This window comes from Ciconia boyciana, chromosome 5, assembly GCF_034638445.1.
Source record: "Ciconia boyciana chromosome 5, ASM3463844v1, whole genome shotgun sequence".
NCBI lineage: Eukaryota > Metazoa > Chordata > Aves > Ciconiiformes > Ciconiidae > Ciconia > Ciconia boyciana.
The window spans coordinates 12,311,548-12,326,642 of record NC_132938.1 but is presented as its reverse complement, the minus strand read 5'-3'; the positions used below and the strand labels follow the sequence as shown (position 1 = coordinate 12,326,642).

Genomic DNA, 15,095 nt, shown 5'->3' with positions numbered 1-15,095 from the left:
GATGGCAAAAACTTTAAGAAGCAAAAGAGAGAGACGGAACTAGCAATTAAAAACCACACAGAAAATTCCCATGTGTAAAGAAATAAGATATATTGCCTATAAGCACCAGTGTTGAAAATAAAAGCAGAACCTTACAGGACCTGGGAGTTAGGCGACCTTGTGAGATCATTGCCAACCGCTGTTACGCTCCTTCTACAAGAACTTTGCTATTTGAAATTGCTAGACATACTGGCCAATTTGAACTTGATATCAGAACATATTAAAAATAAATAGTAAGATTTAATGAAGTCAACGATCACATTTCTAATGGTTATTAGCCTAGAAAGCATACTGAATAGACATGGACCACATCTGTGAACGCATTTAGGGGAAAAATCTCCTTAAAGAACTGAAGAAATATCTTACAATAATGGAACTGTATACACAGTCATGGGGATACTATGTACTAGCAAGTTTGGAAAATGGCTAAATTTCAGATGGTGATGACAAGACCATAGGTTTGAAAGCTACCCTACTTAGGGCCTCTTCTGCATAGAAAATAGTGTGACTAAGATTAAGACCTCTCAGCAAGACAGACAGATAGCTGTCATTTTAAATATATATCATGGGGCTCTATAGCAATGTGCAATTTTGCATCATGTAGCCCACAGGTAAAAAAAACCTGTATCACATAGATTTCTACCTAGATTAGCTAAGCAGAGTGAAGTGCGATTCCAATAGTAGCATTCTTGTTTGGGTTCTTTGGCCAGTAGTTTAGGGAACATTTCAAGCAAAGTTAATCTTACTGACTTTAAATCATGCCATAGTAATTCATCTGGTGTGCAGTAATGCTGATAAAAAAGGAACAGCTGGAAAAGCTATGAGATCCTTTTGCCAGTACTAAATTAATAAGCTGTTACCTATAGTACAAATAGCTCAAACATGCTTTGGTGAATTTCAGACTCGGTAAAATGCCTTTCCTGCCAGCTTTTGTTATTGACTACGTTAGAGATGGTGCAGTGACAGTTCCTTCAATCCTTCCAGCCAGAAACAGAAAGCAGGTGAATGGTATTGGAAGGCTGTGACTCAAGTGGTCTCGGCTGTTTATGGGACACGGTAAACCTTGGGAAGAATAACACTTCAGAGGTTTGGTGAAAAACTTGCAGTAGGAAAGAAAACAGCCACATGCTCCAGACTGAAATTCACAGAAAGGTTAGAGTTGAGAAGAGTTACAGAGAAGCTGGGGAAAACTGGAAGGCAATATTTTAGCTCTAGTTTCTACAATCAAGGCTCTAATCTAAGAATGCAGCTCTGCAACAGTAATGCTCAATAGCAATGGTAAAACAACACACCATTTTATAGGCCTCCCTAATCCTATCTTAATGGGTTTCATGGACACACAAAGACCCACTCACCCTAAAGTTCTCATAGTCTAAGTGCCAGTCTTGCAAGGAAGTTCTGCATGTGCAGACTCCTGCAACTGTCAAGCTGCAGTAGAGCAGAGCTTGCGGAGCTCTCCTAAGAAAGAAAAAAGGTTGTTTGAAGTTCACTGCAGATGCGAGGCTGTATTTCTGTGGGTGATAAAACAAATGCGTGACCAGATCTGAATCTACCTTTCCCCATTAGCACCATCAAATGCCTGTCAGTGTGACAGGCATTGCAATGAGCTGGCTATGGCTACACAGTTTTGAGGTCCTTGTGAGTGACAAAAATGAGGGGATAGGGCAGCACTCTTTAGCAATGTGACTACATCTTCTCAATGTGCACAGCACTGTATGTACCCATATAATTTCTAACCTTGACTGTAGAAACTAAGTGGAGAGGGCAAAACAGGGAAATATCAATGATTCCACTGCAAAAATCACTGTTTTGACTTAAATTGCAAATATGCAAGATGTGCCCTGCAAAATATTTGGTTTAACTGTGAAAGTGGCACTGTTCATAAGGATTGAAGGTACCGTATTCAGACAATATAAGTACAGGTACAGGCATTTTTAACATTTATTTTTATTTTATAGCTGCTTCATTACTATTGCAATTGTTTGTGATTCTGGTCAGAGGCTGCAGGACAATAAAAATGTTAAACAAACATAAGCTTGTTTATTTGAGCAGCAGGACTGATTTCTACACTTGCTTTCTTATTCACATCTCTGTACTGTCCCTTTCCCTGTACTGGAACAGCCTCTTCTGTGGCCCTGCAGTGAACCAGACCTGACAAATGATCTGGTTGAAGACAGCCAAATTTGGGTTTTTTTTGTCAGATTAGTCTTCAGGCAGTTCCAGTTCCCTAGCTGAGTCCCTTACACAGCTACACAAATGTTTGTCCCAGTGCAAAGAAAAAAGCAGTGTGGGAGTAGAAGCAAACAACCAAAGAAGCTGAGTATGGAAATTATCTTCACCAAACTACTGCTTCAGATTGTAAGATGAAGCTCCAAAGACTATTTAGGCTTCAACCATGTATTTCAGCTCCTATCTTCCTAGTGAAATAACTGCAACCATTGCAAAATCTATATAAGAGTTAAGAGGATAAATACTAGGAGACAAAAACCCTTTGAAGGACTAGACTTTAATTTCCTCTACCCTTAAACTAGCAGTAGCAGAATCTTAATGTATTATTGGCACTGATACTGAAATAGTAACAAAGAAAAAAAAATATGAATTAACCATTTAAAAGTCATCTGTAAAGACTTGGAGGTTGTGTGATGTAAGCTATCTTCGCCAATATACAAGGAACTGTAGTGAGGGCTTTCAGAATCTGCAATCTCTTTCCAGAAGGGATTCTTTTACACCATTTTTTTCACAGCTTTTCTGCACAATAAATTCCCTTTACCCATTTCCTCTTGGGTGTTGTTTTGTCTTCAGTATCCAGAAAACTGAATCTGGCCTCAGTGATTGCTAGAGAACATGCTGAATGTCTTAGCATGTTGTATGGAATGTCTTAGCAAGTTGTATGTGTGGAGACTGATTACATTTTAATTGTACATAAAAGGCTGTTAAACAGCTAATAAAAAACTTCCATTTTCCAAAGTCCATCATTATAATTAGATACAGCTAACAATTCTTCTTCCCCCAGAAAGATCCTCTTCTCCCCTATAAACAATTCAGTTAAAATAAATAGCTTTCTGTCTGGCAGCGGTTTGCTGTATCTTTGATAGCTTCATTTCACTAGTTCTTCCCTTATAGGTTTTGTCTGCTCAAGAAACTGCATACACATTATCAGTGAATACAGCTGAAAGAGCTCACAGCATGTTTTACAAAGACAGGCATGTTAAGCACCACTTCACGAACTCAAAGATAACTGATTTTCAAACTCTTCGCCATGCAGATTCAGTTGGGCATCATTTCTATTTCTGGAGTGGGGAAAGCAGCAATTCGCTGCTAGTTACAACTGGACATGAAATTGGTTCACCACCGACCGATTCAGTGGCAATCATTTACTGACATGCACTGCAGTAACAGGTAATTTTGGTAATGTTACACTAGTCAGGGTAGACAAAAATAAAAAAGAACCCAAAGGGAAGAAACAGAAATGCACATCAGCACCTACCCAAGCTCTTGCTTTATGTCCCTCCTCTTATGCCTGCCATGCATTTTACTGAAAAGCCCCTGGATCCCAAATACCCAGAGTTTTTTTCAGTGGTTGTTTTTTTCCTCAGCTACTTCCATTTTGGGACCTCAGTGAACAGCACATTTCAAAGACTGCCAGAGCACTAGCAACAGGTGGACATTTTTATATTATAAAAATAAAGACTGAAGCACTTGCATCCCCTGGTGGCAGTCTGATTTATTTTTTGGTAACCACAAAACCAGTCTAAACTCTCCATAAGAAAAAATCGAGTTCTATTTTTAACAATTTATGTATTGATTACACAAATTGTTGTAAATGACAGAGAAAGAAAAATATTTTAAAACATTCTAAAGTGATTTTGTCTTTTTTGTCAGGGTAGCTGAAGTTACAAAGCCTTGCAAAACCCATGTGATTTTTGGACATCCCAATTATGAAGCTATGAGAATTATTTGGAAAGACAGACTTAGAAGGAGCAGGCTAGTCAACTGGATTTACACTGCAAAAATTCCCACATTACTTCTGAAATTCTTTCTCTTACTGAAAACATTACACTCTGTGTTAGCAGGAAACCAGCCTTCAGCCAAACGACCCAAGAGATTAATTGTTTTCCAAAGCCAGAAGGGACAACTACAATCACCTACTCTGTTCTCTTACATAGCACAAATCAATGGCATTTTCCAGGGAAGCTCTGGAATTTCTTCCCCATGTCCTACATAAGTGTTCAGGAGCTTAACTCTCTATACCCGTATTGAAAATTAGTAGCATAAACTTCTTGAAGTGCAGGAGCAAAACCTGACATCTCTGCCAGAGATGACAGACTCCGATCTTCACTCTGACCATTTATCCTGAGTGTAACTACATGGAAATAGATCTGATTTACTAAGTGCCTATGGTAGTTGAACCAGACTTCACACATACATTCAAAAAACTGGCAAAGCACGCAGTAGAGACTAATACTTGTAGTCACAGCATAATGGAATGTTTTCTCATCACCACATACAACAGGCTCCTATAGTGCACAAGAACTGCAGGCTGTGCTTTCTCTGGGATAAGCTAGGATATAAGATTACTAAACTGCTTAGCAGAACACCTTGACAAGGCAGTGTCTGGTGGCCCAGGATGAAATGTCTCCCTGTGAATCTTGGCATTTTGCAGATCATGCAACCAAGGGTCCATCTTCTAGCGTGGCACAGCTTGTCCTCTCTGCAAACAAATGCAGAGCTATAAAGCTACTACTTCTCCAGTCCCCACCCAGGACTTCATGTACCTCTGAGAAGCAATGTGTACAAGTCCTGACATGTTTGACAGCTCAGTGTGAGCAGAAAGCTTGGAAAGTGAAAACTAGTTCTCTACTTCTTGTGAGCAATGTTGCCATCTAGCCTCAGACCTCTCCAAAGAAAATAGTTGAGGCAGATCAGGAACACAGGCTCCTACAGTTTTGAGCTGAATGAAGCGTATCTATTGGTAACCTTGGGCTCCCTCATCCCTCTATCTTAATCTGCAGGTGCTGTCTTAGACTTAAGCTTTCTAGTGCAGGGACTGTCTTAATCCATACTTAAGAGATCTAGATCCATAACTGGGGCTCCTCAGGCACTACTGTTAGCAGAAAATAATATTTTTTTAAAGCAGCATATGCAAAGTAAACAGAAATATTAGAATGCCCTATGATTGCTTTAAATGACATGTGATGTCATAACTAAGATAAGGGATTCCATCTGACATTAAGATAAGAAGTTATTGGTATCTCTTATTTACAGTGTATTATGTGGATTATCATTTCAGATTATTCAGTTATTATCGATATTTTAAGAAATGCTCTGTTTTTTCCCAGTAGATCAAAAGATAAATGGATTTTAAAATTATGTGCATTTGATGTCATGTGACAAGCACACTCTTCTCCTTCCTTGTGTTGCATATAAAACTATGCTGCAAATTAAGAACGAACAGCAGAATTTGACCATTTCTACAGAAATATGAAGTTGAATTACACTTAGATTACTCAGGCCCATGTTACTGTGCCATCTGGTGGCTACTAGTTTGTAATGCAGATGCACGCAAAAATGCCTACCAAAACCCAAATCCCCTTCTTTTCCAGGCCTTTTCTCACATTTTTCCTCTATAAAACTTAATTTTCTGTATGTTTTTTTTTCTTTATTTCATCTGTGTCTTCAGGCAACAGAGCATCAATGAGACTGATCTACATAAATATAAGAGTCAGTGCTACTATTGCCACTACAGGCTATTTGGGACATCAGGAGGAGGCTGGTACAGACAACAAACTACAGAAGACCTACAACCTTCTAGAAAGCCAGTCAAAGCCATTATATTTGAAAGCAGCATACCTTAGGATGTTTTCCTGGTTTTGGCTGGGATAGAGTTAATTTTCCTCCTAGTAGCTGGTACAGTGCTGTGGATAGTGTTTTGGATTTAGCATGAGAATACTGTGATAACACACTGATGTTTTAGTTGTTGCTAAGCAGTGTTTATACTAAGTCAAGGACTTTTCAGCTTCCCATACTCTGCCAACAAGGAGGTTCACATGAGGCTGGGAGGCAGCATAGCCAGGACAGCTGACCCAAACTGGCCAAAGGGCTATTCCATACCATATGATGTCATGCTCAGTATAGAAACCGGGGCGAGTTGGCTGGGGGGCAGCAATCGCTGCTCGGGGAATGGCTGGGCATCAGTCGGTGGGTGGTGAGTGGTTGCATCACTTGTTTTTCCTGGGTTTTGTTCCTCTTGCTGTCTCTTGTTGTTTTGCTTTTCATTACAATTATCATTATTATTATCATTATTATTATTATTATATTTCAATTATTAAACTGTTCTTATCTCAACCCATGAGTTTTCTTACTTTTGCTCTTCAGATTCTCTCTCCCATCCCACCAGGGGGGATGGTGAGAGAGAGGCTGTGTGGGGCTTAGTTGCCGACTGGGGCTAAACCACGACAGATGTCTATACTTTGTGGAATGTCTATACTTTACTGGAATGGCATGTTATGAAGGACAATACATATATCTATAACGAACTGAATCAACAGAAAGAGGTAAATCTGAGGCGTAAAGAAATTACCCCCCCCTTACTATTTTAGGTCTCTATCTTTACACAGAGCTATGTAACTAATACAGGAGTTTAAATCATAATTTTTACATAATGGCTGTTTTAATGCAGAAATCTACCTCTATTTCCTCACTGTGTCTCCTCCCCATCTGATGCCTTTGGTTAGCAGAGACACAGTAAGGCCACTGAAGTCCATAACTCAGAAAGGCAGAAAGGAAGCCCCAGTACTTTTTTATTTCAACTGTACACGGAGAATACAGAAAAAAATAACTAACCTTCTCCTTCTCTTCTGCAGTGAACAGGATTAGTCCAGAAATCCCATGGTTTAAACAAGATACCTAGTTTCTCTTTTGGGTCTCATTAATCTTACATCTTTACTAACAATAAACCTTGTCTGTGGACCTCCATTAGCCTTCCTGTGGGCTGGAAACTGACAGGTAAAATAATTAAGGGCATACACCCAGATGGGTGGACAGGCTGATTAAGTTCTTTACTCAGAACTTAATGGATTTTCGGGGTTTTTTTATTATTATTGTTTTCTTTTCATTATTATTGTTGCAGAGTCTATGACTGCAAGAATGCTTGGGGATATTCACAGAGTATCAGTGTCACTTCATATTCTAAAAAGTGAGAGAAGCAGAAAGACTATGGTTATTCAGATAGAATATACTGAAATTCAAGATTTTTCAATCTGGGGTTTTTTTAAGAAATACTAACAACTTAAAACCACTAGTGAATATCTCAGAAGTAAAGACAGAACTGACACAGAATATTTGCACCACTACAGTGTGATATAATGTAGAATGCTTCCTCCTTCAAATGATTGACTTACCCATTATCCAACCCATTCTGCCCAAGTTTCTTTCCTATGTCACCTACCATCACACCTGGCATTGGTAGGAGAGTTTTAGTATCTCGAATCTGCATAGAAGTGGAATGAAAAATTATTTCAGTTGTGGAACAATAAAAGTTATTGGCTGAACTTTTCAAACAGTGAAAACATTCCCAACTTGTATTCTGTTATTAATGCTAAAGAAAGCTCTCTGTTTTTTTCAAGCACGTAATCCTGGATATAACTTGTACTTACGTATCCTCTCATTCAGGACATAGTTCCCTTAATGAAAATCACTTTGGCAATATGATGCTAATTACATCACTGTGTTAAATATGCCTTTACACTGATGACTGCATTGAAGCCTTCTTCAGGTGTACACAGATATAGTAGGAATCAATGGAACTTTTATGTAACAATCAGCTCTGAGATATTCCCCTATTTTGTAACAAATTCTGTTCAGTCTCCAACTAGTTCATTTTACTATGCGTAACTTCTCTACTGCATTGCCATATTTTCTGATGCCTTTAATCTTATAAATTGATCTCTGTGGTAGAAGCTTGCAGATTTCATGGAGATCAGCCTGCAGCACTGGCAGACATAAATCATCTTAAGCCTCATCCAAGACTTTCAGGACTTCATATAGCATAGGTTGGTCCTAACTATATAGGTTGGGTAATAATCTGGAGGCTTTTCAGCTCTTTTGTATTTTTCAGAATTTTTTGCAGAAAACTGACAGTATAAAACTGGCTGTACAACCATCACAAAATCAGTGAACATTTACAAACAGTACACTTGTTACAATTGCAATAAATGTTGAAGGCATAAATTAAAGAACCTGCTGGCCAGATAACAGCATAACAGAAAGTCTTTAATTTAAACCCACTCCCCCCAAAAATAAAAAAAATCAGCAATATTTCTACCCTACCTGTACAATAAAGGAATGTAACCCTTGGCACTGTCCATCAGGAGTATAGAGCTGGGCGTACACAACTGCATGAGTGGCGTGTTTCCCCATATTACCAACCCAGAACTTTGCAGCTTCAAAGTCAGGAGTGTTGATGATAAATTCCTGTAGCCAGGAAAGAAAAGAGCAAATGATATAAATCAAAAATCAACACACGGCTATTTTCTTTTTTTTTTGCATGACCATAGTAATACTTTGAAAACATCCATTAATTGCCAGGGTTTCATTCTGTACTCCACTCCAACAGCTGAGATCTCTCTTATTGTGTTCAACTTTGGAGATAATACATGTAGCTAGGAAAAATTTAGAGCTGAAAAAGTTAATTACTTCATTGTAAAGCCTGAAATTGCTCACTTAAGCCTTTTAATTGCTCACTTAAGCAGTTAAAAAAAGGAAAGCAAAGTGATGGACTTGGAAGCATTTCCTGGATTTTAGGTTAAGCCGAGCTATGTATGAGTCCACGTGAGGGACTGTGAGGGCTGTTTCAGCTGTGAGGGCTGAAACCTATGCAGGGACCACCTCCTCACGCAGTTTTGTATGGAAAGGAAGCCTGGTTGACAGTGTGAAAGGCAGCACGCTTCCCAGTTTGGACAACTGCAGGACCATGAGTAGTGGGAATTCTGAAGAATACATGCATCCTGAAATGTAGACACAGCTTCAGCATTCAGATTTTTAGATTCCAAATAGTGTGCCTTCTGGATGTAAAAGAAATCTAAACTCAGAGCTTCATGATCTTAACAAAGATTTAGTCATTTCAGTCACTTTTACTGCAGTGCACCAGCCTAAAACTCAATTTATTTAAATGGAACTTTTCATGCTGCCAATCTCACGAGTTTTGGTTTTGTGGTTGTTTTTTTTTTTTTCCTGGAAAGGGATTTGATCATCTATGTTGCATAAATGCTCACTGAATTGCTTGTATATGAAAAAATGCAGACGGGAATGTTGTCCTACTGAAGAATATAAAATCTTGTTTCAAATCTGTGACTCTCATTTCTCATTCTTCTCAAGCCACTTCATGATGTGACATTGTTTGTTGACAGTAATAGCACCTAGTTCTGTATATTACAGTGCAATAAAATGCCATCATCTTTGGGCGAGATGATAAACCTACCTTCTTGGACATTAAATAACACATTTTAAATTCAACTTGGCACAAACCAAGCATGTACATTACAGAGAGAGAGAGAAAGTTCTATCAGCCTCGTCTCTTAATTTCTATTTCTTCTCCCTTAATGTAAAACTACAATGAGTTCTATTCATTTACTGAAAAAATGTTAGGACAATGAATTTATTTCTGCAGTAGTGTTGATTTCAGAAAACAATTTATTAATAGTAAGCACTATCCTAATGGAAAAAGCAGTTTATTGTCTTCTTCTTTGGGTCTCTTTGATAAGTCTTTTTTGTATTTATTTTTCTAATCCTCAGGAAATAATCCTAATCTGTGTACATAAAGCCTTCATATTTAAAGACAAAAGACAATTTAATCCGCACGTCCAACTATTCCTTAAGAGAGACAACAAAGGAGAAGGATGCTATCCTTATTTTATATCAGAACTAGAAGAGAAAGAAAGAAAACAGAAATTGCTGGTTTTGTTGTAAATATTTATAATAATATAAATATTTGAGGGTTTTTTTTACATTTGGAGTTGAACTTGATGGTTTCTTGTTAATCAAAGAAATCCCTGAATCATTCTGTCCTGTTAGTAAGTAACAGAGCTTAACAGTGTCAAACATTATTCCTGTGCATTAAGGACTAACCTGAGTGCTATGATCAAATGTGGCAGTAGTCCGTATGCCTTTGGTATTAGTTCCATGGCTGAGTTCAGTCAGAGCAAAACATCCAAAAATCTAAATAAGGAGATAGAAGGCACAGTTCAAGACCACTTTATTACAGCAATTAAAACTGTAAGATTTTCAAATGATTGCAAATTCAGCTGTTGGAAAGTAACTTGCAATTGCAAGAAACCAATCAAATCTAACCCTAAGGCTAGGACATCATGCCTGCAGTAGAGTAACAGGTATTTTTTTCCTTTGCTGATGGCTGACTCATTCAGGCAGGTACAGATTATTACATCCACTGACTAAATTTTCAGCTGTCTGGGTTGAAAGAACTGTTGCGTGGTGAAAATCAGCAAGTCTGCTTGCATTACAAGGCGTTCTGGGAAATCCCAAAGTTAGGGGAAAAACAGAACAAGGCTGTTTTTTTTTAAATTGCAAATAGCCTACATTATTGAAGGGGATAATTTTATATCAGATCAATGTATGGATACACTTGGTTCTCAGCAGCATTTGGGAGCACTGCCTGCTTGAAGCCATACTGTAAAGTGGATGCTGCAACCCCTTACCCTAGACTGATTTGGCCTGTAGTACATACTCTTCAGTAACAAACATTTGAAAAACAAGTGAGAATAAAAAACCAAACCAAAACAAAGAACTAAAGCCTCAGGCAAAATTATTCTGACAAATACATATCCTAAGGCTTTTGCTTAGACTGAGAGTCATTAAAAGAATTCATCCTGATCTTCAGCATGGGGTATCCAATCAGAACTATGTAGCAGTATATTGTTGTCTAAGAGCAGACAGATAAACACACTATTTCAGAAAATTAAATTAGAAAGGAAGGTGAATGGTTGGCAAAAAGAAAAGATAAGCAGCGATGAAGAATAACAAAAGAAGCGTGAAGCTCAGTTTGGGTGCACTCAGCATGTACATCTTGCAAAATCAAAGAGGGTCAGGCCAGACGGTGAATGCTGCCCACATGGCCAAATGGCATAGACAGGAGAAACTGTTTAGGATTGGCTCCTTCTATATCAGATAGGCTGCACTTATTCTGCAGAGTACTTGGTCCCGAGTCTCCATTGGACTCCATGTGGTGTTTCTGTGGCATTAAGACATCATTATTTTCCATATTATAGCATCAGAATGGAATTTTTATAGCATCATGGCAAGGGTATGTATTGCACAGGGTATGAAGTAGATGCAGGAGGCGGGAGTCTTCAAGCGTGCAAAACTTGCTAGGATACTCTTAAATGACTGTGGACGGAGACTAAACTGGTGTAGTGTCATCTATACTGCCTTTTGGGAGAAGTCCCCAAACTTTGTCTGCATGTTAACTTGGACAGTCTAAAACAGATCCAGGAAGTGGTGTAATAGCTAGCAGTGAAGATAGTCAGGGCTCAGTGCTTGAATCTGTTCCTTGGTCTTTTCTTTTGCTATTTAGAAGTACCTAGGTACGTAAAGAGATCAGAAATAACACAAAGGTGCAGGTAGTGCCATGGTTCTGACGGTGCCCGTTTCTCAGAAGTTATAAAAAAAAAAATTTACCTCCATGCTATAAACTTGTTTCACAAAGTCTGCAAACCTCTTAGAAGCACCCAAAATTGTACCTGCAAATACCTGTAAAAACAGAGAATTATGAATGAGATCAGTGACCCCGTGATGGAAAGCACAAATTGCACGTGCGTAATAATTTGTAACAGTGATGTCCATTAAAGAGACCAGGGAAAGTAGGCTGCACAGTAAACTACTGCTTAGACTATAGCTGGACCAGGTAAGTCAGGATTTGATCTTGTCAAGGCCCCTTTACAGACGACTGAACTTTTCAGAGCTCTAACTTGTTCAAGCCTTCACTGCAAACTCTTAAAAATGCTTAATGAGCTCACTTTCCACTTGTTCTTACTGATGTCCCCTTGAGAAAAGTAAAACTTTAAGACTGTTCTAGTTAGTTTTACTGCAAATGGATTGGGAACTGAAGATAGCTGCTTCAAGATCAGACAAGAACACTGTTTTTAACCTTCAGTTTTTCTAGATGGATATGCACATAAAAAACCCTATAATTCCCAGACCCTCCCCTCCCATGTGAATAGTAATAATTAATTAATTCAACTAATATTACTTGACCAGCTATGTCAAGTATTCTTTCTGAAAGACTCATCTAGGGAGCAACTGATGAACAGAATCCCAGCCACCGATGTCAGTGAGAAACTTTACACTATTTTCCATTCCTTCTGGATTCTGCCCTAAATCAAGACACTGGGGGTTAGGCAAGGAAGTTTCTGATACCTGTATCTGTAGCAAAGACACAGCCACCAAATAAGGCCCAACAACCAAGTTCTTTGGCTGCTACTGCCCTAGAAGGAGGCAGAGGAGTGGACAAAAGAAGGTGGAACTGTAGGCATCAAAATATCTTTTTGTAGCTCTGTCTGTACTGCTCCACCTTTACTTGCCAGGTGGGATTCCAGTGGAGACAGGGCTTAATGACAAAGATCTACTAACTTCATCCCACAGCTCTCTGATTCTTCTAAACAGTTAAACTGAATTCCATTTTTTAAAACAAAGGACTGGGAAAAGATATAGCTTTAATAAAATAGGCAGAAAGCAACAGAATTATGGTATTACAAGACACTTAAATTCAAGTATACACCACTATACCCTTTGAACTGTACTTACACCGCAATGTAAGAAATACTGGAGACACGGAGACCAATCGTACATTCCTATAAAGATCACCATATTAAATATCTTTAATGGGTTCTCTATGACCTCTTGCTGAGTTACAAAATCATACTCAAAGAGTTTTTTACAGCGCAGGAATGTCAGCTCCTGATACTTTTCACGGCACAACTCTTCTCCAGGATGACGTGCAAACAGAGGATCACTTTCCAGAGCAGAGAAGATTCTGTTCTTGAGGGGGAAAAAACTGACATGAGAATGTTATCTAAAAGCATTAACAAAACAAGTTAATGTTCTTCTTGGTTAATACTAGGCCTCAAACTACAATCGTTTGATAGAAGATGTAAATTTATTAAACAAAACTCCAGAAAATTAAAAAATATAGTTAAATGGTCTGTCATTGTATATACAGTTCAGGCAGATAAATTTTATGAAGGCTCCTTCGTCATGAAGTAGTAAATGTGGGACTGATTCACTCTGAATGTAAGAGAACAGTTTGGTAAAACTTGCTTTTTATAGCAGCTTCATTATTTTACTATATGAAGCTGCTGGCAGGATCTAAAGGGCAATGGCCCTCAATCTGAGGATAAAGGTAAAACTCCAGGGGTTACACTCCGCTACAAATATGCCATAATGGTAAAGCCATTAAGCTACCACAACTGCTCTGTTCCCAGATGAAAGCAGAAATGTACTCCATTTAATGGAATCATCATATGCAGCCATTCAATAATGGGATGTGCATCTTTTAATGTTTTAATTTGGATTTTTTTTCGTTAGATTATATACTATGGCATTTTTTAATGTCAGATCTCTGTGTCTTCAAGATATCCACATCTTCTTAATTGTCTGTCATGTAATCTAGAAAAAAAAAATGCAGTGCCTTAGGCAAAACCTTTTAAAAAGGTTTTTAAAGTGCCTTCCTCCTCTCTGAAGAGAATGACACAGTAAGAAGGAAGAAAACCAGAAGATTTCCTGTGCTTTTCTTTGAAAGGCAGGGTCATTCCCTCTCTCTGTATGAACACTATTTTCCCATACAGCTTTGAAACTCCTTCAGACACAGAGCACTTGTATTTTTTCCATGCTCTTAAGCATATCAGTCAGATGCAGAACAAGGCATTTTTGGTTTTGCTGACCTACCTTCTAAGATTATCTTAATTCCATGTAAATCTATACCAGCTTCAAAAAACCCATTCCTTCTCCTCCTACATCTCCAAATCATGCATTCCTACACCATCTCTTGCGCTGCAATTAATCTCTTTTTTTGGCAGGGTTAGCTTTCAGCAAGGTAGGCATGCTAATTTGTCCAACTGCAGTGCCACATAAGCATTAATACAAGCACAGAAGATCACAGGAAATTATGTCAGGTCAAAGGAAGACAGAAATACCACGACAGTGGCATGAACGTAGCTCATCTTAAGTGCATTGTAAAACCATGGCATATATGATTTAATACAAACAGTACAGTAAAGAAATACGGTAGAATATAGTTCTCAGTTTGAAGTGGACACTGAAGTTCTGTAATGTAGCACCTGCTGGTGTCCCCTGTACTGATGTTCAGTAATGAAATGAGCCTTATGAGACAGCAAAGTAGGTTGCTTAAAAGTTCAGTTCTGTTCTGAAAATCGGATGTGCAAAACCAGTTTATTCATGCTCCATATCTACAGAGTATTATTAAAGTAAATAGTCTCCCTTTGAAAATCACATACTTGCTTCTACTGATAAGGTATCTCCAAAATTAAAACACGTTTACAATTCTTCCAAAGTTTACCTTAAGCTGGATGATATCTTCACCATCTAGGAACACTGCCATCTCCTTCCAGTTGAAGGAAGCTTTCTTACGATATTTGCAAAGCGGTCCTTTAGGGAAATCTGGTAGCAAAGTATCCCATGAACTTTGGTTGCCAGTGGTTTCTTTCAGATTCAGTGTGGATGCCATTGTTAGCTAAACTGCACCAAACAAGAAAAGATACATCACAAACTGAAGCACTGCAGATGTCTAATTTTTAATAATAAAAAGAAATCAAAGGGGTTGTTAATTAAATCCATAGACTTGTTCAAATGTATGAGTACAGCAGTGCAGAGACAACTAAAAGCTTGCCGTTCCATTTTTCTAATTCAATTGGCTTGGTACAAGCTAAGAAAAAAAATACCTTTGATCAAACGTAAATTAATTACATGGTCTTTGTTATTAAAATATGAGCTAAACCTTTTAAAATGAACAAAATATGAAACAGGGA

General features: G+C 38.2%; 1 protein-coding gene across 4 annotated transcripts in view; it reads right to left on the bottom strand.

Moving 5' to 3' along the window:
- Positions 1–15,095, bottom strand: part of ACOX3 (acyl-CoA oxidase 3, pristanoyl) — a 42,765-nt gene that overhangs the window by 20,621 nt on the left and 7,049 nt on the right. For 3 of the 4 annotated variants that reach the window (XM_072862279.1, XM_072862280.1, XM_072862281.1), the window contains exons 2-7: positions 14,627–14,805; positions 12,856–13,089; positions 11,731–11,802; positions 10,165–10,254; positions 8,368–8,511; positions 7,440–7,528 (exon numbers count right to left, since the gene is read on the bottom strand). In XM_072862279.1, the coding sequence (XP_072718380.1) occupies positions 7,440–7,528; positions 8,368–8,511; positions 10,165–10,254; positions 11,731–11,802; positions 12,856–13,089; positions 14,627–14,794 (797 nt within the window). In that variant the 5' untranslated portion in view covers positions 14,795–14,805. Of the gene's footprint in view, positions 1–7,439; positions 7,529–8,367; positions 8,512–10,164; positions 10,255–11,730; positions 11,803–12,855; positions 13,090–14,626; positions 14,806–15,095 lie in introns of those variants that run through there. The other variant, XM_072862282.1, reaches the window with a different exon arrangement.